General features: G+C 46.9%; 1 protein-coding gene across 3 annotated transcripts in view; it reads right to left on the bottom strand.

Annotated features, from left to right (window-relative positions):
- Window positions 1–24,797, bottom strand: part of LOC138266004 (poly(ADP-ribose) glycohydrolase-like) — a 441,110-nt gene that overhangs the window by 167,025 nt on the left and 249,288 nt on the right. For all 3 annotated transcript variants that reach the window (XM_069214272.1, XM_069214273.1, XM_069214274.1), the window contains one exon: window positions 12,416–12,563. In XM_069214272.1, the coding sequence (XP_069070373.1) occupies window positions 12,416–12,563 (148 nt within the window). The remainder of the gene's footprint in view (window positions 1–12,415; window positions 12,564–24,797) is intronic.

Here is a 24,797-nt window from a genome sequence, read left to right on the forward strand (position 1 = left end):
CAGCATAGAGGGATGCCTACGTCGCAGGAGTTGCAGGGAGGGCATTGTTCTTGAAGCTGTGTAGTATTGAAGGCTGCGGATTTCTTGGAGCTAGGGGTCTTTGGACCAAAGAGCCAACAAGCCTTGGCAACAACAAACAGACACGGTGCACAGGGGTTCCAGCCAAGCAGCTCCAGTGAGGGACCTCAGACTTCTCAGTTGAAAAGAAGATAAGTCAGACGTCTGGAGGACCACAGAACCACCACCTATGTTGTAGAGCCTTGGAGAATCTGTGGGACAGCAGGATCCACAAACCAGTCGTCATTGTTGAGGTGCCTGCGGAAGCAGGGGAGTGACTGTTTCACTCCAAGAGAGATTCCTTCTTGCTTTCCTAAGAGCAGGTAGAGTACGGATGACTCTGGAGGATGCACAGCTATGGAGGTTGCAGAGTCCTCGCATTGCACGGGGACAAAGTTGCAGTAGGAGCCCTCCTTCTAGGTGCTCCCCTGACTTTTGTGTGGTTTCACACCAAAGCGGGAGCCAGGGGCTCCTGCACTGGAGTAAACCAGTTTATGCAAGGAGGGCACTTCAAAGCAGCCTGATGGTGGTCAGAGGCACCCACACTCCAGCCTATTTCTAAAGGAGAGGTGGTAACACCTCTCCCCTACAGGACATCTTTTGTTTTGCCTTCCCCTGCCTGAGCTAGGCTCAGCAGCAGGAGGGCAGAACAGTGTCTGGGGTCAGCAGCAGCACGGGCTGGCATGCAGACCCTTCAAGGCTGTACAGGCAGACATGTGGGATTTCTTAACCCCAGAGTACATGGTATCATGCAACTTGCATTGGAATTGGTGTAGCTGCATGATTCCAACATGTTTGATACCAAACATGCCTAGGTTCGGTGACGCCATTATGTAGTTGGACATCTCTTGTTGACTAGTGTCTACTACATAGCTTAAGATGGCTTTCCCGCACTTACAAAGCCCAGAAAAGGGAGACTGGAGATTGTAGGGACACTGAGAACAATGCACCCTGCCCCTTGGGCTGAAGGGCCTCCCTTAGGGGTGACTTATAGGGTCAGAGTGCAGTGCCCAAGATATAAGGTAAATCTTATATCTGGGGTGAAAGGTGAATGCACCATTTCACACAGGCTGCAATGGCAGGCCTGTAGTCAGTGTGCACGAATCCCTATGGGTGGCACAATCCATGCTGCAGCCCATGGGGGAACCTGGTGTACCAATGCCCTGGGGACCTGAGTACCATATACTAGGGACTTACAAGGGTGCCGCAGTATGCCAATTGTGAGGAGTAAAAGTTAATTACCAACTAATTTTAGGAGAAAGAATACTGCACGGGGGTCCTGGTTACCAGGATCCCAGTGTACAACAGTCTACCCATACTGACACTAGGCAAAAAGTGGGGGTAAATATGTCAGAAATGTGCTACTTTCCTACAGCTCGCACACTCAGAGGGTTAGTAGCCTGAATTGTAGCCCAAACATTTTGCTCACATCCTGTTACTTTTCCAAATATCTGGCATTGTGTCACCCACAAAAGCGGAGGATGCTCCCGACTACTGTAGTGGTAGGGAATCATGCTTTGCCAGTGGATCAAATAAATGTAGTATCTGGTTCTTGTTGCTCCGAAATGGCTTTATGTTCTGAGGACATTCTTGGTGCAGTGGGTACCTCTTTATCTGCCCTGGACCACTGGACCCGTGTACTTCAGTTGAATAATGAAGTCAAGACTTTGGGCACTTGACACTCCAGAGGCTGTGAGGTCAAGCAGTAAATGCTAACTTTAGGTAGGGCAAGAGATAGAAATATGCATGACACAATCACAATGAAATATCCAAAAAGGCTGTAACTTCAATGTAAGTAGGACTTAATTTCTATGTTGTTGGAATATGACAGTTGGGAAAATATTACCTAACCTCTAAGCATCTGTTTGTGGCATGAAGTGCTGTAGATCCACATGCTCTGCATACTCCTGACACCTAGTGCTGGGCTGGGGCATGGGCAATGTTTTTTCTTTGAAGATGTCTTTCGGTATCAAGTGACTCCTCCTATTACTGGTAATGCACATGGGCAAAAGATGGAAAAAGATGTCCACGTAAAGAGTTAGAAAGAGAATGCATCCTCAACAACCAGAGGCTTCTTGGGAGGAAGAACAGGCACATGTCTATCTACAGTCCAAAATGCAACAAACAGATGCTTCCAGGATTAATACCATTTTCCATTTGTAGCATGTGTAGCTGTAGATACTCTAGAGAGACTGTAAAGCAGTTCACCCCTGAGCGGAGCCTAGCTGGAGGATGTTGCAGAAGCCTAGAAAAATGTAGGCAGGACAGTATGGCCAATGTTAGCTTGTGGATGATAACATATCCACGGAGTACTACTAGGTGAAAATGTTTAGGGTAAACCAGGTAGCTTTACAGATGTCAGCCATGGGGATGTTACCTAGAAAAGCCCTGGATACCCCCTTTTTGCCAATGGAGTAGGGCCTGGGTGTGGCAGACAGCTGCCACTAGGCTTTAGTATAAAAGGTTTAGATGCATTAGACCAAACACCGAGCTATGCCTGCTTTGGAGAGAGCATGCCCCTTGCATAGTTTTGTGAATGAGATAACAGTTGAACCATTTTACGAAAGGGCTTTTGCCTCTCAATGTAACGCATGAGGGCTCACTTGCCATTTAGTGTGTGAAGGGGCCTTCTGCCATGGCATACGGGTGTGGGAAGAACACCAAGAGTTCAATGGCTTGGTTTAGGTGGAAAGAAGATACCACTTTAGGCAGAAAATTTGGGTTTGTCCTAAGGACGACCCTATCATTGTGGACCTAATGGGAAGGTTCCTGGAGGTTAAGAACTTGAAGGTCACATACCTGAGTGAAGTTATGGCTACCAAGAAACCCACCTTCCAGGAGAGAAAATGTATGAGTTAAGGGTCCCAAAGGGAGGGCTCATGAGTCACGTGACAACAAGGATGAGGTTCTAGACAGATCCTGGAGGTACACAGAGTGGAAAGACCTGTTTAAGTCTTCCGGTGAAGCCCTAAATGACAGGGTCCCTGAAAAGTAATATGTGTTCCTTATTCTGAAGATAGGCAGAAACTGCATTTAAGCGCAGTTGGATAGATGTGTAGGTGAGACCTCTTTGAGGATGGTCCCGCGTACAGTAGGAAGAATGAGGTAGCTGAATTCTGGGACCTTAAGAGCCAAATAGCAAGACTGAGCTGCCTGGGATCTGAATGCCTGACTGTGCCCTGGTTCTGGGTAAGAAAGTCTGGCCAGTTGGACAGCTTCTCCTGGGGCACTTGGGATAGGGCAAGCAGAGTGGTGAAGCAGTAGTGTCTGGGCCATGTGGGAGCCACTACGATGACAGTGAAGGATGTTTGCTGAAGCCAGCGAACCATGAATGGAAGGAGCGTGAGAGGCAGAAAAGTCTAGGAAATATCCCTGACCAGTTCATTCATAGTGCATTGCCCATTGACTGTGGATGTGAGGAGCTGAAGGTAAAGCTTGGGCAACTGGCATTTTCAGCAGTGGCAAATAGATCTCCGTCAGGAAACCCCAATGATTATAGGAGCCAAATTAGAAGTACAGGAATTGTGGGTGGAGTTCCCACTTGTGGACTTGTTGCCACATTTTGCTGAGAAAAATCATTGTCTGCTCTTGGCAAGTTCTTCACCAGTAAATGGACTTTGTGGTGAAGTGGACACCGCCAAATGCCCTGAGCTAATAGATCACGCCCAGTGCAGAAAGTGATAAGGCATACTGTGGGAGTGGCAGCCCCGCTAGAGAATTTAATAATCAATGCCGGGCTAAGGCTGGTTAATGGGAACACCAAGTTAGATACCCCGGCTGCACCAACGTATAAAAAAGGAACTTATGTGAGTCTCCTTGATTACAGCTTCGTAGACTACATGCTTTGGCAATCCCTTGGTGATATGGTAATTATTACTAGAATGACAGTGATCATCAAGCCCTCTGTGCAGTTTTCACAGCTTCCCTATTTAGGAGTAACAACTTGTCCCTATGGGTGACAGGCAACAACGTAAAGGCGACCAATGACAACAAGAATGTTAGGTGGGCAGCGGTGGCAAACGATAAAAAGGTCCTGGCTGTAATTAATTATATAGTCAAAGAGAGTCTATCCCCCTTGATGTCTACCGACTTTTTATCTGTGGACTTTATACAGCTACACTGCTACCTGTTGAATCGGTTGAGACCCCTCTTTGTGGTAGCAAGGAAAAGAGGGGAAGATATGGGCAGACCATTGAGGTGGTTTACCAGTTCCTGTTGCCAGGCAAAATCCCAGGTGTTGAGAGCATTGCAAACAGGGAACTCTGAGATAAGGGTGGCGAGGAATTTATATAAAAAAGACTTTAAAAAAGGCCAAAAATGAGTGGGAAAACACCAAATGGGAAATCTTAGTCGATGCCCTCCTTGAAGGTGACATTAAATCATTTTCGAAGATGGTGGCAGAGAAGAAAGATCTTCAGAAAGACGAGAGTGATCCATCAATCCAGCCTGAAAGATGGGTGTCACATTTCGAGGACCTTTATTGAGTAGGTTTTAGTAGCAGCAACACATCTCCACCAATACCTACAGAGAACTATATTGCCTCTAATTCACTTGTCACTAACTCAGGTTTGCCAGGCTTTGGTTTGTCCCTTTTCGCTTTGAAGGAAACCGCCTTGGCTCTCCAATCACTGAGAAAAGGAAAGGCCCCGGGCCCAGATGGTATACAAGGCGATTTGTATCTATCACGTCCTGGAATTTGGACGTTGTACCTAAACACCTTAAGCAATGCTATCCTGAGGGGAGGTGACTCCCCCCCCCCCCCCAACGTGGCAAGAAGCAACAATAGTCCCTATCTATAAAAAGGGGGATAGAGATTCACTAGGTAATTATAGACTGATGAGCCTAATTGATATTAGCCAAAAGGTGTTCTATGAACAGGTCCTGGCTAGGTTGCATTCTTGGATCAATGATCATTTCAGATTTTCAGGCTGGCTTTAGGAAGGGGGTCCGCACGATAGATCAGGTCCTTAGATTTAAACTTCTATGCTGGAAGTACCTAACACTAAAAAGGGACCACTTTGTATGTTGCCTTTATCGATTTAAAGGCAGCATTTGACTTAGTTTCAGGTGAGCTCCTACGGAGCGTCTTGGAATCTTATAACCAAGACAGCAAATTGCTGAGGCTGATAAAACATCTCCACGAGGGAACTTATGCAAGGGTCAGATGGACCCAAGGTGGCGATCTGACATCCTCAATCACTATTGCTAGAGGGGTTAGACAGTGGTGTGTTTTGGCTCCCACCCTGTTTAGCCTCTACATCAATGGTGCAGTAGACCAACTAATGTGGTGTAATCATGACGCTCCTAAGTTACTAGGAGTACTTGTCCTGATTCTTATGTTTGCAGACGATATCTTACTGATATCAAGAACCCCACTGGGTCTCCAAAACGAACTAGACTCATTTACAATGTTCTGTGAGAACAGGGGCCTTGAAATTAATCCAGATAAAACCAAGTTTATGGCTTGAAATCTGCATAAGACATTTAGGGGGAAAATGACAGTTGGGAGTCTACCCATCAAACAGGTTAGTCAATTTGATTAACTGGGGATAAGATTATCGGACAACCTTTTATGATCGGCGCAAATCAAGAAGAGAGTTGTTGCCCTCCAGCAGCGGTCAGTGGTGATCGGAAGAAAAATCAAAAACTCTATGGGAGGGCAAATCTCACCAGCTATTACAGCATATAAAGCTGCTGCAGTGACAGCTGCAATCTATGGCGCCGAACTCTGGGGATATTGCAATTCTCAGAAACTGACCCTGGTTGAAAACAAGTTTATATGTTCCTTGTTACATTTACCAACAAGCACGCCACTCATCCCCCTCAGGTTCGATTTAGCACTCAACCAGATCCATAAAGTAATTGCCTTGAGACAACTCATATACTGGGTGAGTCTCTGGCCCTCCGAGTACTTGGTTTCTTATCAAACAGCTGTAGCGGAGTTATTAACACTTGATGGTGTGGTATCAATCCCTTGGTTCAAACATATCAGAGATCCGTGTCGCTGTATCAAAATGGAGGGGGTATGAAGAGCCCCCTCATCTTATAACAAAGGAAGTGACATCACGTATAAAGCGATGCTATTGGGAGATGGTTTTGACCCAGATATGGTGTAGTCAGAAACCAGGTAGTAGAATAGATCAATTCTTAAACCACAAATGTTCACCGAAGTTTTGAACTCTATATGGACAATATACAGCCGGCCCAGATCAAAAGCCTCTTTATTGAATTTAGATTGGGGATCCTTCCACTGAACTTTTCTACTATGGGGTGGAACAAAGCTAATTGTGCTCCCTGTTTTTGTTATTACTGCCCGACGCAATTTGAGATTCTGGCCCATTTTGTATTTTTTTGCCCAAAATACTTAACTCCTAGGAGGAAGTGGATTATACCCTTATGCAGGCTCCTTGGTGCAAGGAGCCACAAGGAATAACTTAATATATTGACAAGCGTTTCTAGTGACAAGGTTGTGTTTGCTCTAACAAGGTACCTTCAATGTGCCTGGGTTGTGAGATCTAGGGAGAGCTTATACTTGCCTGGTTTCTAATTTTATTATGATACCTGGCTGGTACTGTGTTTCATAGGATGATATTGAGCAGTAATGGACTTACTAGAGGGACTGCCAGTGAGGTTTTATCAACTAAGTGATATCATGGATTTTGATTCTAATCATTTTTTATTTCTTTCTAAATTAGTTTTTATGAACAACATGTATTTATTGTCTTGCTACTGCTTTTATGGCTTCCAGGCGAAATAAAGTTATTTATTTACCAGTAAAGGAGCAAGGAGCCACAGGGAATCACTTCATATATTGACAAGCGATTCTAGTGACAAGGTTGTGTTTGCTCTAACAAGGTACCTTCAATGTGCCTGCGTTGTGAGATCTAGGGAGAGCTTATACTTGGCTGGTTTGTAATTTTCTTATGATACCTGGCTGGTACTGTGTTTCATAGGATGACATTGAGCAGTAATGGACTTACTAGAGAGACTGCCAGTGAGGTTTTATCAACTTAGTGATATCATGGATTTTGATTCTATTAATTTTTTATGTCTTTCTAAATTAGTTTTTATGACCAACATGTATTTATTGCCTTGCTACTGCTTTTATGACTTCCAGGCGAAATAAAGTTATTTATTTACAAATGCCCTGAGCCAATGCTGACAACTGTGGTGAGTGTGTGCTGCCTTGTTTCTGGAGGTAATGCATGGCAGTCATGTTGTCTTTGCAGATGAGGACCACTCTGTGCTGAATGTGGCTGAACAAGGCTTTGAGTGCCAACTGGGTGGCCAGCAGCTCCAGACAGTTGATGTACAAAGCCAGTTTGTGGGATGTCCACAGGCCCTGAATGGTTATGTCCTGTATATGTGCCAACCACCCACTGAGGAAAGCGTCCATTGTGATAGTCACTTGCGGTCCTGGGACAAGAAAGGGCCAGCCTTACAACAGATTGTTGCTGTTCCACCACTGCAGAAAGTGATGGCCCAAATCAACATTAGATCTTCTCAGTGACCCTCCGAATGTGACCACTGGGCAGCTAGGCACACCTGCAATGGGAGTATGAGTAACCAGATCTGGGGAACTATGGCAATACAGGAGGCATGTCTGTTCTTATCGTTTTATATGGTGATTTGGCTGAAAAAGGGGCAGTAACATATGGAAATCTAGACCTTTGCTTTGCTGGGATAAGCTCTTCCAGTGACTGAGATGAGGACTGCCCTTAAGAAGAGTTGGACCATCAGGGGCTGAAGGTGGGACTTCACCATGTTGAAGGGAAACACAAGATTGTACAATAGGTCTATGGTGGCAAGAGTATGAGCCAAGGACTTGTTTTTCGTTCGCGCTCTTGATCTGCCAGGAAGGTGTGAATGCTGGTCTCACAGATGAGGGGCTAGCACAGCAAAACACTTTGTTAATACCTTGGGGGCCATGGTGACCACAAAGGGCAGCACTCTGAATGGAAAATGCTGGCCCTTACCAAGAACCAGAGAGACCGACAATGTACAGGATGGAAGGGAATGTGAAAGTAGGCGTCCTTCAAATCGACTGTGGTCATGACGTTGCCTTGTTGCAGTAAAAGGATGGCTTGGGGAGGGTAAACATGTGGCAGTGCTCTGAGAAGGATGTATGCATTGAGGGGGCTGAGGTCGAGAATGGGTGGTAGTGATCAATCCTTCTTTTGGATAAGGAAATACAGGGAGTACACTCCTCTGCCGCGATGGGGTGACGGCTATGCCTCTATGGCTCCTTGCAAATGAGTGCCTCTACTTCCTGTAAGAGGCACTGATGTTTTGGGGGGAGGGTTTGTTTTCATAGAGGGATGTTTGGTGGGGTTGCAGTGAGTCCTAAGCAACAGCACTGCCTTATGGTGGTTCCTACCACTGATCTGAAATGATATCTTAACACCAAGTTTGAAAGAATCTCAAGTCTTCCCTCGAGAGGTGTAGAGTGACCGAGGGAAAGGAAAGTGAGTCACTGCTTGGCAGAGGATGTTCCCTTAGCCACTCTGACTTTTCCTCTACCTCGAGAGTTGTTTCCCCTATAATCCCCCCGTTGCTATGACACTGATAGGAGATAGTGACATCCGGCAAGGTGATCTTGGGTCCCCTTCTGTACTGGGATCTCTGAAACAAACCCCAGGAAGAAGTCATTTGAGGAGATCCAAAAGCCTTCACAGTATCTGGGTCCTTGTTGATTTTTATTTTGAGCATCTGGTCAACCGGTGGTCCGAAGTAGTGCTGCCCATCAAAGGGCAGGCTGAGTACATGCTGCTGTGACTCTGGCTTGAAGCCAGAGATACGCAGCCAGGCATGGCGGGCAATAAGCACCCTAGAATTTATACCATGCACCACAGTGTCAGCAGTATCAAGGCCACACTGGATGGCAGTGTTAGAAATGAGTTTCCCCTCAGAAACGAGCTTGTGTCCTCGTTTCTCGTACTGGTATGGGAGGTGTTGGAGAAGTTCTTCCATCTTGTCCCAGTGTCCTCAATCATACCTGGAGAGCAGGCAGATGGAGTTGGCAATACGCCTATCAGTCATAGGTTGAGCGGCAACTCATTTACTACTCACATATATCTTTCTGCTTTCCTTGTCTGGTGGGGGGCACGTTACTGGTATCTTGAGCACTGGCAAGCTTATGCGATGTATGAACCATGAGAGAGTTGGGAGGGCGTTGTCCCTTGAGGTATGCAGGGTCTAAGGGTGAGGGTTTATATTTCTTATCCCCCATAGGGGTGATCACCATGGCTTTAACCAACTTCTTGAATACCTCAGGAGTGCTCTTCAGCAATCCCTTCCACAACGGGAGGAACTGCAAGGAGCACTGAGTGGAGGACAGCATCTCCACAAGAAAGTCCTCATCTTCCTGGACTACAGGAGCTTTATCTTGCGAAAGGCGACACCTCAACGCAGAACCTTATAGTATGAGGTAGGGTCACCTGAAGGGGATGGTTTAGGAGGGTAAAGGCCTGAATCAGTATTCCTAGGTGGGTCGACATCATAGTCTTCCCTAGGGTCATTATGTGGCTGGTCAGACAGGGTGTCACAGAGATACAGAGGGTAACCTGGACCCCCCACTCCCCCATCTCATTTAAAGAATGGGAGGACCCTCTGGTGATTCAGGGGGAGAGACTCCTTATGGCTGAGATAATGTCGGGAGGGGAAGAGGAAGCAACAGGGGGAGGTGACGAAGGAGGAGGACAGGGTCTAAAAAGTATATTGCTAGTGCCCAGATCCTGGTACCTCTTGGTATTGGCTGCTGGTTCATGCTCCAGGACAACAGCCTCTTCACAATTCTATTTCCTTGTAGGAGAAATAGGAGCTTGAGTCTTTGGAGTCTGGGTGAGGATCCTCCCAGTTTGTGGGTAGATGACAATCAGTTTTATCTTGAAGGCACTGCAGAATGGACTGCTCTTGTTCCTCAGCACTAGGCTTTTGTTGCTGGGTGATTCGGCTCCAAAGCTGATTTCTGACTTGTCGGCATAAAGGTGGGTTTGGGCTCTAGAGCCTTCAGAGCTGAAGATGACCTCAAGGGTGTTGACCCCAAAGGTGGAATCAGTGAGGGATACATGTCTTTTGTTGCTGTTTTGACAAAGAAGGGTGGTTCGGTGTCGGATTAAAGGTCTGTTTTCAGTGTCTATCATGGTCCTCCGGCAGTGGCGGAATGGAAGCCTGATGGTGGGATTCAGGGCTTGATGGCCAACCCCATCTTGGGCGGTGCTCAGTAACTGGCAGGTGGAAGAGGGAGGGATGGCTTACTCCCGGTTGATGTCTCTGGCTGGACCTAGAGTGCCTTGGGTTCCTCGGTCTTGGATTCAGAGTGGGAGCTGGACTCAGGATTGAAAAGCAGAGGCTGCTCGAAAGAGGTCTATGCTGTAGTTCTTCCTCAACATGCCGATCGGAAGAGATCTAATGACTAGACAGTATGGCACATTGATAAATAAAAAGATAGGATTTCTTGAGGATTCCCACATGTAGCAGCCAGTCTTTGCAACACACATAAAGGCGAGAAGACGGAAGAGAGCTGCAGAATCTGGGCATGCAGTTCGTTGGTTAGAAATAAGCAGATGACTAGCATAGAGTCACTAAAATGGGCTTAAGTGGACTTTAGCAGTACATCAGGGGACCATTCCCAAACATCTTTGCAAAAATGAGTTCCTTGTTGCGTCTATTCCACTGTCCAACAAAGTTGTAGGACCCTCTGGGAAGCTTACCATCATTCAAAGACAGTTTGGCTCCACAATCTTGGATGGGGGAGAAGCGATGTTACCTTACTAATGTGAACCAATGTGCCTGAGAGTGATGGACTGAATGAGCAAATGTGTATCCGATGTGGAAGTTATACTGGGCTTTCCAGAGAACCATAGTTATTTATATTTCCCCCTCTGTGGCAAAGGGGATTTGTGAATACACTTATGGAGTATAGCATCAAGCCACATTGTGAATATGGGCCTGATCTGAAGTTTGGAGGAGAATACACTTCTTCACAAATGCATTGGAGCACCCTGTCAACCAAACTGATGGTCTGCCCACTTATTTTAGAGTCCGGCAGACCTTAGGGTAGTATGTCGATGGAGTCCGCCTTAGCTCACTCAATGGAATATTTCCTCCTTGGCCCGATGGAGTAGGGGCTGCTGGAGGAAGGGCTTTGCACTGTTTGCCTTATTTAGGGGTGTTGGTGCAAAGGATTTTTTTCCCTATCACCACCAAGAAAAACCCAGTAGTAAAGAACAGAAAAAATATATAATTACCTCCACCAACTGGGAGAAAACTCATTAGTTTCTTTATTTTAAAAAACAAGCACCCACTTTGGGAGTTTGTTTTTGAAAAACAGAAACTTTGAAAAAGTTTGATGACTGGCTGACATGAATGATGGTACCGCCTGGCTGTTAACTTCAATATAGAGAGATGTTTGAGGGGCTGAAGGGCATCTCTAACTTAGAGAGAGGAATGTTGGTCAAGGTGACTGAGTAAAATATCACATGCCCCTGGTGGTTATTAAACCGACCACCAAACATTAAATCAGGCCCTATGTTTCTTTGGGAGATGCACTAGAAGGGTTTTCTGGACCTGAAATCCTAATGGAGAGATTTGAATTTTCAACAATACATCATTCCCTGTAGTATGCATAACACACAGACCGGGAACTATGGTCATTCCTGTGCAAGGTATCTCAAACCAGACCCACTCATAGCAGGTGTACACTTGCGGTTGGTGGGATTGTAGTTGGATGGATTCCCTGCTAGCACAAGCTTGTGTTTTGGGAAGTTGGGCTACACCTATTTGCAGTAATTTAACTTGATTGCTTACAATACATTTGACAATAAGTGTCTTGTTGAAGTGAGGTTTTTTTTTTTAAGTGTATTTGATACAAAATAGTAGGTTTTGATTTGCATTTATGCCAAATTCATATAATTGTTAAAGTTCTTTCTAACCACAAAATCCTCATCTCTACAGGTTCCACACTGTATCCATAAACTCTTGCAAAACCTTCTGTGCACTGCCTGGTGGCCCACTCATAGCAGGTGTACACATGGGGTTGGTGGGATTGTAGTTCACCAGTGAAGGCTTACACAAAGTCTGCACGTAGAAATGCCCCTGAATTGAAATTGTTGTCTGGATAAAGCACTGGGTGGCAGGAATGCTAATCTATAGCTAATTCATGATTCAAAACAATTGTTACAGGTCAGTAACTTTTTTTCACCTCAGTCGAAACTTGACTGATAATTGAGCAGACACATAGGAAACGGTTATTCACTGAGCTGGGAGCAGAAACAAAAGCATTGGGTTACAGAGAGGGAGCATCAGAAGAATGTGCAAGCAAGTACGGACCGCTGCAGAAATTACACTGTCTTGGTACCTGTGATTAGGAGACACTCATCGTCGTCTAGTTTTTCAGTGAAAAGGCGGCTCACAATCAGCTCAGTGTTGATAAGAAAGCGGATTTCCTCCTGAACCAGACCAGAGCCCAGCACACCCCCTCCGACTACTGGGCTTGCGAAATCCACCTACACATAGGAATGTAGAACAGGAAAGGAAAGATGCATGAGATCATGCTTATGCAAGACATGACGTATTGACAGGTTTATTTTTGTTTGTCTTCCCAAAAAGTGTAAATGGGAACAAATCATCTGATTCGTGCTGAGTCCATATAATTGTTTTTTTTAAGTTCTGGGTTTAATGAATAAGTTACTTACCTTTTACCTTCAGACACACTCTTTTCTAGTGGATGCTCTTTCTAACCACAGAATCCTCATCTCTGCAGGTGCCACACTGTATCCAGAAATTATTGAAAAAGCTTCAGTGTGCTGGCTGTCGACCCAATCCTCTCCTGTTGTGATGCCATTGCCTCTCCAGACATGATGACACAATGTAGCATAAAGACAGCAACAATTTGTGCTGAATTCAGTTAGTTTATTTCTTTTTGTACCTCAGAGGCAGAGCATAGTTGACAAATGTAGCTTCAGTTGGCAGTCAGTGACTAACCTAGGAGATCATTAGTTCCCAAAACTCTACCACACAGAACAAAGATGAGGGCAGACAGTGAGGAATCTACAGTTCTCCAGTAATTGATCTTTAGTAGATTCACATGCTTTAATCATTCCCTGTTGTCGAAGTGGAAGTGTCATGGCATAACTGTTAAGCAGTACAGTATACTACACAAAACATTCACTTCATTAACGTATCCATATCATTTATATAAGGAACCAAACTTCAGCCAATCAGGCGTCATAACCCTCTAGAACACTCCCCACAGAGGCTTCTTTCCCTCAAATTTTCAACTGCATGTTGTGTGAAGGGAGTCTCCATCAGTTTATCACCTGTTATTCTCATCATAAGAGGCTTGTTCATCAGGTAAGACAGCTTTAATCTGCACCATCCAAGACCTGACTACCCAAAAGGTCAGTCAGCAAACAAAGGACTTTTCACACCTTGTGAAACTTGTAGAAAGAAAAAACTTTTTTCAGAATGCCGAGATAAGGTGTGCATTTATTGTCTATATCTTTCACATAAGGTAAAAGATTGTAAACTATGTCATAGTTTTTCTTCCTAAGATTCTTAAAGAGGCCACGGAAAAGAGAAAGATCACGTGATCAGAGTTTTTCTGAGTTCATCCAAAATCAGATTTTGTAGTAACGCAGCTCAATGTCTATCCAATAATTCATCCATGCCCATATCAACATCACCTATTAGAGAAGGCTGGTGCATAGACAGCATTGGGAAACATTTTTCCACTGTGTCAGCAACTACTGTTCGTGCTGCAAATTTATTGGCTATTCTTGGCCAATATGACAGGCTAATATGGTCAGACATAGCCGTATACATAGATCTCTTGCCGGACGACTTAGAAGGAGAAGCAAAAAAGATCCTACAAGAAGGGGAGAGAACATCCTCAGAAATCATAGACTGTACGATGGATATCACGTCAACAGGTTTTCGCCAGCTAGCAGGAGCTGCTGTTCTCAGAAGTCAAGGATGGTTGAAAGCAACACTGTTCAGACCAGAAGTTCAGAGCAAGATATTGGACATGCCATATGATAGGGAAGCTTTGTTTGAAAAGCATGTGGACGATGCTTTAAAGGCGATTAAAGCAGACACAGACACCACAAGATCTTTAGGTGCCTTGCAGACAAGGAAAATACCTTTTCAAGGTGGAAGAGTGTTATTTGCATACAGTGGAGGATATCAACCATAAAGATATCAGCAATATCAGCTCTTTCAAAAACAGTATCTGCCTTCGTACCCCCAAAAGCAATTTAGACAACCACCAACAGCAGCTTATACCAAACAAGCTCAGAGAAGGAAGCAAACTTCTCAAGGCAGGGCCACTGGTCGGAAACAGTGACAAACTGAGGATGCCGGTTTCGCCCTTTCCATCCCACCAACCAATTGAGGCCAAAATCTCAAATTATTTGCATCCATGGAAACAAATAGCATCAGACAGGTAATTTTGGACTTAATCACCTACTGTCATACCTTGGAATCCACTCAGAGACCACCAAACCTTGGGATGAAGGGAGCACCCTGCCTCATTTACATCTGTTCCAACAAGAAGTACAAACCATGCTCAGAAAAGGAGCACTAGAGGAAGTACCTCACTCCCAGAAAGGAATGGGTTTCTATTTCAGGTTTTTCTTTATAGGAAAGAAAACAGGAGAATGGCGACCGATTCTGGATCTGCAGATGCTAAACAAACAGGTTACTTACCTTCGGTAACGCCTTATCTGGTAGAGACATATTCTAGTTGCAGATTCCTTACCTTAAAATTTCCCCAGGCATCACTCTGGATCCGGAGATATTTTCTTGAGCAGTACCCCTGCGTGCTGTTAGGTGGTGTCGGTGGGCTCTGCGCCTGTCGTGTGTGCCGGATACAACATCGCGGGTCATATATAGACGCCACCCCAGTGCTGACCTGTTTCTTTTCATGCCAGAAGCGCAGAGCCATAAAGAACACTGACCACTGATGCGACAGAACTAGGGCCCTGAAAGGGGAGTCCCTTTCCCTAGAAATCAGTTTGCAGAGTGCAGATGATGGGTGGGTCGGTATGGAATCTGCAACTTGAATAGGTCTCTACCAGATATGGCGTTACTGAAGGTAAGCAACTTGCTCATCTGATAAGACTTCTAGTTGCAGGTTCCATACCTTAGAATAGATACCCAAGCAATACCATCCCCAGCGGAGGGTCTCTGAACCAAGATCATACTAGGAAGACCTATGGACCTGAATGTCCAGGCAGAAGAGTTTGGTAAACATGTGCAGGGATTCCCACATTGCTGCCTTACAGATGTCCAGGACTGGAACTCTGCGTGCTAAAGCAGTGGTTGCAGCTGTCACTCTGGTAGCACGAGTGCGCAAACTCTCTGGGGGTTGCTTTTTAGCCAATGGATAGCATATTTAAATGCAGACAACAACCCATCTAGAGGTGGTGCTCTTCTGCACTGCCTGACCTTTCTTCGCCCCTACATACCCAACAAACAGTTGATAATTCACCTGGAACTCTTTGGTACGATCCGGGTAGAACTCCAACGCCCTTTTAGGGTTCAGGCAGTTGAGTCTCTCCTCTTCCTTAGAAGGATGAGGGGGTGAGTAAAAAGTAGGCAAGATTGGCCTACATGAAAGGGTGTGACCACTTTTGGTAAAAAGGAAACCCTGGTGCGAAGCACCACTTAGTCAGAATAGATGGAAAGGAAGGGTGGCTTAGATGAAAATGCCTGCAGCTCACTCACCATACGGGCAGATGTGATGGCCACAAGGAAGGCTGTTTTTCAAGTCAGAAGCCTGTGAGGACAGTTATGAAGCGGCTTGAAGGCAGCGGACATTAAGAAAGTAAGAACCAGATTCAAATCCAATAGGGGCATTATGAATGGTGATGGGGGAAACATGGGTGATTTAAACGAGGGTTGGTCAGGTAATCTCAGAATCACCTTTTGAGGGTGCCCAAAGCAGAGCCCTGTTGGGCCACAGAAAGAATAAACAAAAGGACCTCGGAAAGAGGGGCAGAGAAGGTTGTCAACAGACTTGTATGTGCACCATGCAACCAATTTGTTCCACCAACAGGCATATACCATTTTGGTGGAGGGATGCCTGGGTGCAAAGATAATGTCACAGACTTCAGGTGGAAGGTCAAAAGCTGTCAAATGCCACTGCTCAATCTCCATTCAAGAAGGCTGAGACTGGACAGGATTGGGATGAGAACCCTCCCCTGCTGCGACAGAAGATTCTCCCGAAGGGCCAGTCTGATTGGAGGATCAATGGCCATGCTCAATAGCTCAGGATATCAGAATCTTCGTGCCCAGTCCGGAGCCACAAGGATCACTATGGCTGGGTCATTCTTGATCTTCTTGAGAACTCTGGGCAGAAGTGGTATGGGTGGAAAAGAGTATAGGAGGCCTGAGCTCCATTCGAGACGAAAAGCGCCACTGAGCGAGTGTCGCCTGTGCAAAACTGCTGTCACTGCGTGTTCTCTGCAGAGAGGAACAGATCAACCAAGGTTCTTCTCACTGCTGAAAGAGATCGACCAGGCATTGAGGGTTGAGTTCGTCCGCTCTGGCGTTCAGAGAGCCTGCCAGGTGTTGAACCAACAGGGAAATGCCTAATGTTCCAGCCATGTCCAGAGGCCAGAGCCTCCCGACGAAGGGCCCAACACCTCACCCTGCCCTGCTTGTTGCAGTAGAACATGGTGGTGGTGTTGTCTGTGAACACCTGCATTACTTTCCTTTTGAGAGAAGGAAGAAATGCTTTCAATGCCAGTCTGATCGCCCTGAGGTCAAAAGACTGATGTGGAGCACGCTGGAGGCCAGACGCCTCTGATCTCCCATGTGGACACCCCACCCCAGGAGTGACACTTCTGTCACTACTTTCAGATCTGGTTGAGGAAGGGAGAGCAATCTGCCTCTGACCCAATCGCGGTTCAAAAGCCACCACTGCAAATTTTGTACACATCCCTTTGAGATCTGGATCTTGTCGAAGAGATTCCCCTGATGCTGCGCCCACTGGAACTTCAGGTCCCACTGCGGCGCCTGCATATGCCACCTGGCATGTGTCACCAGCAGCATGCAGGAGGCCATGAGGCCCAGCAGCCTCAGAGTCATTCTCACCGAAATCCAGGATAGAGACGGAAACATCAGTATCATAACCTGAATATCCTGGACTGCCAATCAGGAGGATGAGCATGAAACTGCAGTGTCCAGTACAGCTCCGATAAAGGAGTCAGGTGTGACTTCGGCACGTTTATAATGTACTCCAGCGAATACAGGAGGTCTCCCGTAGTCTCGGGGTGGGAGATGACAGCCTGCAGCGAGCCCGCCATCAACAGCTAGTCGTCAAGGAAGGGGAAGACTAAAACCCCTGATCGGCACAGATGAGCTGCGACCACTGCCATCACTTTGGTGAACATGTGAGGGATGCTGGTAAAGCTAAAGTGGGCATGGTAAACTGAAAATGCTCGTTCCCTACTGTAACCCGCAAGTAACGTCTGTGGGGAGGCAGGACAGGAATATGGAAATAGGCATCTTGCAAGTCCAATGCTACCATCCAGTCTCCTGGGTCCAGGGCAGATAGAACCTGAGCCAGAGTGAGCATTTTGAACTTCTTCTTCATGAGGAACAGATTGAGGGTAGAGGTCTAGGATAGGCCAGAGGCCTTGGTCCCTTTTGGGCACCAGAAAGTAGCGGGAATAACAACCACCACCTACTTCTAGCACAGGGAACCTCTCTATGGCTCCTTTGGCCAAGAGAGCCGTAACCTCCTCATGGAGAAGTGTCAAATGATCTTCCATCATCGTAGAATGGTGGCACGGATAGAGGATTAGTGTCGAAGAGGAGGGAGTAGCCCCGTCAGACTATTTGCAAAACCCACGTGTCTGACGTGATGGACTGCCAGCGGAGCAGATGATGGCAAATCCTGCCTCTGACATGTCCCTGGCAGGGAAGCGTCAGACTAGGAAGGTTTGGAGGCTGCTGGGATGGTGGTGGCCTGGCTAGACTACTGGCTCCCTGACCCACGAGGATGCTATGGGCTGGGCAGCATGCGCAGCACAGTGGCTGGAGGGTTATGGACATGGTGTGGTGCCCATTCCATAGCCACAAAAGGAGCTAAAAGCAGACTGGGGGGTGGGGTTGTGAGGGGCAGCTGCAAGGCCCAAGGACCTGGGCGGAGCACGGGACTCCCTAAAGCTTTTACCCTCCAAGTCTGCTTTGTTTCCAAAGACAGAGGTGCCACCAAAGGGCATGTCCATAAGAGTGGATTGGACAGCCTTCGAAAAGCCAGACATCCTCAACCTAGTGTAGCGCCTTGAGACCACCGCCAATGCAATTGATTTGCCTAGTGAGTCGACTGTATCCAGCCCACATTGTATTGTAAACTTAGCTGTGTCTCTCCTGTCAGTAACAGCCTGGGAGAGAATGGCCCAGGCCTCTTCTGGCAGCACTTGCGCAACTGTGTCCCATAAGGTATGGGTGTAATGGTCCAAAAGGCATGCAGTGTTCACTGACCGCAATGCCAGACTGGAGGAAGTAAGCATGTTCTTCCCAAGCTGATCCAGCCTCTTAGATTCCCTATTTGGGGGTGCGGAAGGGACTGCACCTGGGGACGTGGAGTCTTCAATAACCAAGCTCTCAGGGGTCAGGTGTTGCCTCAGGAAACTGGATCCTTTGGAGGCAGTCTATGGCAGTGGGCAATTGTCCTGCTCACATGAGCTCCTGTGCTGGGTTTGGACCAAATTCCCAGCAAGTCATCAGTGAGGGCTTCATTAAAGGGCAAAAGGGGTTCAGAAGAAGAAGCACCAGGCTGAAGCAACTCCATCAAGAGGTTAGTCCTGACTGTCACTGAAGGAGGCTTGTGGCCCAGGACCTCAGCTACTCTCCTTACCATCACAGAGTAGGACACTTCTTCCTCCCTCCATAGCCACAGTGGTTGAAGAAAGCACATCAGCGTCAGGGTAAGTGTCCAGACCACTTGCCTCACCCAGGTCCATCTGCCAGTCCATGGGATGTTTAAGCTGGTTTTCCAACAGGTCCAGTGTCACCTCCAAATCCTCACCATCGCCCAGCCCAAGGGAATAATGGTCAGTATCCGACCTAAGAAGCAAGGCCCCTCTTGAAGTCGGAATCAGCGTTGTGTGCCGCCTGTCTGGCTCCGTGTTTGAGTCGCAAATGAGATGGGGTCGACGCCGACCATGGGCACGGGCGGCGTCCGAAGTGTCGACCTCAGCAAGATTGAGTTGGTACGACCGACGTTGGTTTGGGTCCAGCGTAGGAGCCTGGCTCAGTTTATGGTGTACACCTACGGTGTGGCACCCTATACTGAAGCCGGCAAACCCTTATGTTTTGGTGCCTGGATAGCCAAAGCTCTCTAGGGAAAGCTGTGGAGAGCAGCTGAGGCTCATAAAGGAGGAATGTAAAGCACTTACAATTCCACAGTAGTTAGACAGTGATTGTCACACAAGAAAGAACGACAAAAATAAAGTATTCTTTATGACAACACTACTACTATGCTAATGTTGGTATATCTCCACTTGGAGATAGCTACACACAAAATATACACTTAGCAATAAGGAGGAAAAGCATAGAAATACATGAGACCATATGGGGGGGGGGAAACCACATACTAAGAAAGTAGTGTAAGAATGGAGGTTCCAAACCAAGGTAAGTGTGTTAGAATCACAATGGCTGAGGAAGTAAGGATTTATCAGAGGTAAGTATCAGAAATTCCACAGTGCCAGGTTGCAGAGTTGTTATCAAGCTGGGTGTCCCACAGGCTAACAAAGGACTATTGCTGTTGAAATTTTTAGAATTCAGGATCCTTACCAGAGGACTCCAATGAAACCAGTTGGCATGAAAAAGGTTGTATAGTACCCCCACCCATGGATACCCAGAAGACTGAAGTACCTACACCAGGAAGCCCAGGTGCCTAGGGATGAAGTGACGTCGGAAACCCTTGGAGTCAATGGGAGCCTCGGTTGTCCAGCTGCTGCCACGATCCATGGACCAGGTGGGTGGAACCCAAAAGGTGGATTCCGGACGTGCAGAACCTGAAAAAAAGGGGACAGTGTCCAGCCCACTCTGAGATATTCAGGTGGTGCAGGTAGACATTGCCTACTCTCCTAGAGGTGAAGTTCCTTCAGGTCGGTGAAGGATGAAGTCCAGCTGCGGAGTACAGGGGATGCAGAAAGAGCCTTGGAGTCACCCACAAAATGTCCCACGTCCATCGCCAAATTGCAGGAGGGTCAGTGGTCAGCAAGACCACCAACAAGCATTGGCAAATACAAAAGGTGTCACAGAGAAGATTGCAGGTTTTTGGGGACCAGCAAGGTCCACACAACTCGACCCTTGGAAGGGAGTCAGGGCTAGCCCTCAGCAGGAAGGAAAGCCAGGAGGAATCATTGGAGCCCCCACAAATACCCTACTGGCAGCAGGCACAGGGAGTCGCAGGGAGGCCTCAGTAGCACAACAAAACAGGAGTCCCACGCCGCAGGACCTGTAGAGGGGAAGCTGAACTTGGAGTTGCAGAGTGCTGGGGCTGCTTGGAGATCTCTTGGAGGAAAAGCCGAAACACCTTGGTAAGAGCAACAGTTGCTATGTACAGGGGTTCTGTTCCAGTGGCTGCAGCAAAGGCCCACCGTCTCCCAAGTTGGTCATAAGACAAGTAGGACCTGGAGAGAACCTCAGACCCACCACCTGTGCTGCACAGGCTTTCAATGTCCGTGGGTCCAAGGGAGATTCCTTCTTGCTTCTTGGATGCAAACAGAGTCCTTGTGGCCCTGGAGGATGCACAACCCCAGATGTTGCAGAAATCTTGCAGGAGCAACAATGTTGCAGTGGGAGACCTCACACCTGGATACAGTGTCTTTTCAGTTAAAAAAGCAGACCAGCAGCAGTTCTGGAGGCCAGGAGCAAAATAGTCTTGCAGAGAATTTCTTGGTAGAGTCTTGCTCGACAAATCTGAGGACCCACCCTTGGGGGAGCCCTTAAGTAACCGTAAAAGGGGGTTGGTTACTATCTGCAGTGCCTCACCCATCAGAGGTGGTCAGGGACATCCTCTACCTCAGATAACCAGTCAGATGCTCCTGGGGGCGTCTACACATCCTCTTTGTAAGATGGCAGACTCAACCAGCTACCTGGCAGAGCTCTGTGCACCTAGCTATGGGAGGAGCTGGACAGGAGGGTGGTCAATCACCTGTCCTTTGTGTGATTCTGCACCAGAGCAGAAACTGGGGGTTCCTGCACTGTCAAAAACCGGTTTATGCAAAGAGGGCACCAAATGTACCCTTCAAAGCAGTCTGCCAGTCCTGAGAGGCCACCCCACCCCAGAGACATCCATTTCAAAGGGAGAGGTGGTTACACCTCTACTGTACACGAAATCCTTTGTTCTGCCTTCCCTTGCTCGAGTTAGGCTCATCATCAGGGAGGCAGAACAGTGCCTGGCATGCAGACCCTGCAAGGCTGTACAAGCAGAACTGGGAGATCCTCTAAGGAACCCCCACAGAACATGGTATCATGCATCTAGCACTGGAATCGGTATAGTTGCCTGGTTCCAACATGTTTGATACCAAACATGGCTAGGTTCGGAGAAGCCATTATGTAGTTGGACTACTTGTGTTGACCAGTGTCCACTACATACCTTAAGATGTCTTCCCCGCACTTACAAAGCACAAGGAATGGAGTCTGGGGTTTGTAGGGGCACCTCTACTCACACAGGGGTGCCCTCACATATAGGAACATGAACTCTGCCCTTGAGCTGAAGGGTTTACGAGAGGGGTGACATACAGTGTCCAAGTGCAGTGACCGCAGACATAAGGCAAGCCTTATATCTAAAGTGAAAGATGCACCATTCCCCACAGGTTGCAATGGCAGGCCTGCAGACACAGTTTGCATGGGCTCCTATGGGTGGAATAATACAGGCTGCAGCCGATGGGAGACCCCTGGTGTACCAATGTCCTGGGTACCTAAATACCATATACTAGGGACGTACATGGATGCACCAGTATGCCAATTGTGGGGTGTAAAAGTTACCTAACAACCACATTTTTAGGAGAGAGCACAGACTCTGGGGTTCTAGTTAGCAGGATCCCAGTGCACTACAGTCTAAACATACTGACACCAGACACAAAGTGGGGGTAACTATGTCAGAAAGATGCTACTTTCCTACATCCAGGAATGGATCCATGGGTGCCACCCGGAGCCAATGCCAAAGTCACTGGTGCGGAACCAGAGGCGGCCCCTGCCGACTCCGCAAGGCCCAAAGGTGCTACAGCAGAGTTGGGCTACTCCAATATGAGGCACATCGCCTCACAGAAAACGCGCAGTTGGGCAGGGGTCTCTCCAGCTCCCAGAAACTTGAGGAGGCGTGGAGCCGACTCAGACGCAGGCTCAGAGGATGCAGGCCTGGAAAGATAATGCTCCTTTACCCTTGTTCTGTCGGCCGGGGTTAAGTCATGTGTTCTTCTTCGAATTCTTGTGCCTAGGCTTACCCAATCGTTTTGAGGACGTGGAGTAGGGCTATGAAGACTGGGGGCTTTGCGACCTTTCTCAAGACCTTCCTCTCGATTGGAAGCGGCTTGGAGCAGAGTGTCGGGGCGCAAGTAGTTTTAGGGACCACTACCTCAAAGCCCTCCAATTCATCTCCCAGCACTCAGATAATGATTTCAGGTCATGACCATGCTCCAAGCACACAAGGTGCGGATCCGTCACGGACATTGTCCGATAACAGGATCCGTAAGGCCTAAACCCGGGTCTTGCATGACGTCATCTCAATGCACTACGAGTGAAAACACTCAAAAATCTTTGACAAATCGTAGGAAAAAGATCAGTCAAAAAGTGACTGGGGATAGCTCTTCTTCAGATCTGCACTTGGATGGCACAGAAAGAAAAGAACTGACATCAGCGCACCAGAGTGGCACCTATATATGTCCTGTGATGTCATACCAACGTGTATGACACTGACAACAGATGCAGAGCCGATTGATGCACCTAACGTCACACAGGGATACTGCTCGAGAAACAAATTCCAGACCCAGACTGATGCCTGGGGAAATTCTAAGGTAAGGAATCAGAAACTAGAAGTCTCTCTCAGATAAGAATCTACAAAACAATCCTTTCCCATGGATATCCTTTAGGACATCCTACTTCTTTGCTATCACAGGTATTACATGTCAACTTTGGATCCACAGGAGGCCTACTTTCATAGCTACAATCACCCAAAACATAGCAAGTTCTGGAGATTCAGAATAGCTGGCACTCACTACCAGTTCAAAATTCTCCCTCTTGGGAAGAAATCAGCTCCCCCTATTTTTACAAAATGTTTAGCTCCTGTTGCAGCTCACTTAAGACCAATGGGATTCCATATATTCCCATACCTCCATGATTGGATGATAAAGGCACCAACTTCTTTTCTGGCAACAAAAGCAACAAGAGCCTGTCTACCACTGTTCAACAACCTAGGTCTTGCCATCTATCACCAGAAAAAGACAATCAATCCTTCAACAAAAATAATGTCCTTGGGAGCAGTCCTGGACACCGTTCAAGACAAAGCATTCTTATCACCAGAAAGGCAACTAAGACTCAGACTATTGGCACAGAGATTGCTGAAAAGAAAGTCTGTTACAGTTCGCCTATTCAAGTCACTTCTGGGGATTATGACATCCGCCATTCCTCTAGCGCCATTTTGCCACCTCAGAATACTGCCTTTACAAGAAGAGTTAAACACACAATGGATTCAGACTCAGGGATCATTCAAAGATGTAATCCACATCACTCTGAACATCACAGAGGATTTACCTTGGAAGGCAAAGGATGCCAATCTGTGGATAGAATTAACTTTGCAACTTCAGATACACAAACGTTTTGTTACCACAGATACTTCCCTATTGGGGTTGGCCTCTCACCTACAGGATTTAAGAATACATGGGAAATAGACTGTGCGTCAAATTAAATGGCATATAAATTTACTAAAACTCAAGTCCAAAGCATTGAGTCTGAAATTGTTCCTACCCAGGATAAAAGGTTCATCTGTACTGATTAGCACAGACAACACCTCCAGCATGCATTATATGAACAAGCACAAGGGAGCACAAGATCCCTAGCTCTAGGAAAAACAAGAAATCTGGAAATGGGTGCTACAACAACAGAAAACAATAAGAATGGAAAATATACCATGGACAAGGAATGTTCTGGCAGATACATTGAACAGAATCAGAAACAACCGTCACAAATAGGGGCTCAACCACGGAATTCCAGACGGAATATTCAGTGGTTGGAACAAGACAAATCTAGATCTTTTTGATACACAGGAAAATCGAAAATGTTGGCTTTACTCAAATTGGCATCCACAAGCGGAGTTGTGGGGGAATGTGTTTTTAGGTCAGATAGGGATCTTTGCTTACGCTTTTTCTCCAAACCTCTTACTTCCAAGACTTCTCAGGAAAATGAAGAGGGAACTGTGCTGAATAATTCTGATTGCCCCGAGATGGCCCAGACAGAATTTGTTCACCAAACTACTACTACTACTACTATTGGAGAAGACTCATATTCAGCTGAAACCTCTATCTACATTGCTGACAATAACCCACAACCAAGTACTTCATCCGACCTCCTTGTACCTATCAGCCCGGCACCTGAATGCAATCAGTTTGCGAGGAAATGTTAGCAAAAGCCAGAGCTGATACTTATAACAATCAATCAATCATTCAGGGATTTGTAAAGCGCACTACTCACCCGTGAGGCTCTCAAGGCGCTGAGGAGGG

Source organism: Pleurodeles waltl, chromosome 11 (genome assembly GCF_031143425.1).
Source record: "Pleurodeles waltl isolate 20211129_DDA chromosome 11, aPleWal1.hap1.20221129, whole genome shotgun sequence".
NCBI classification, from domain to species: domain Eukaryota; kingdom Metazoa; phylum Chordata; class Amphibia; order Caudata; family Salamandridae; genus Pleurodeles; species Pleurodeles waltl.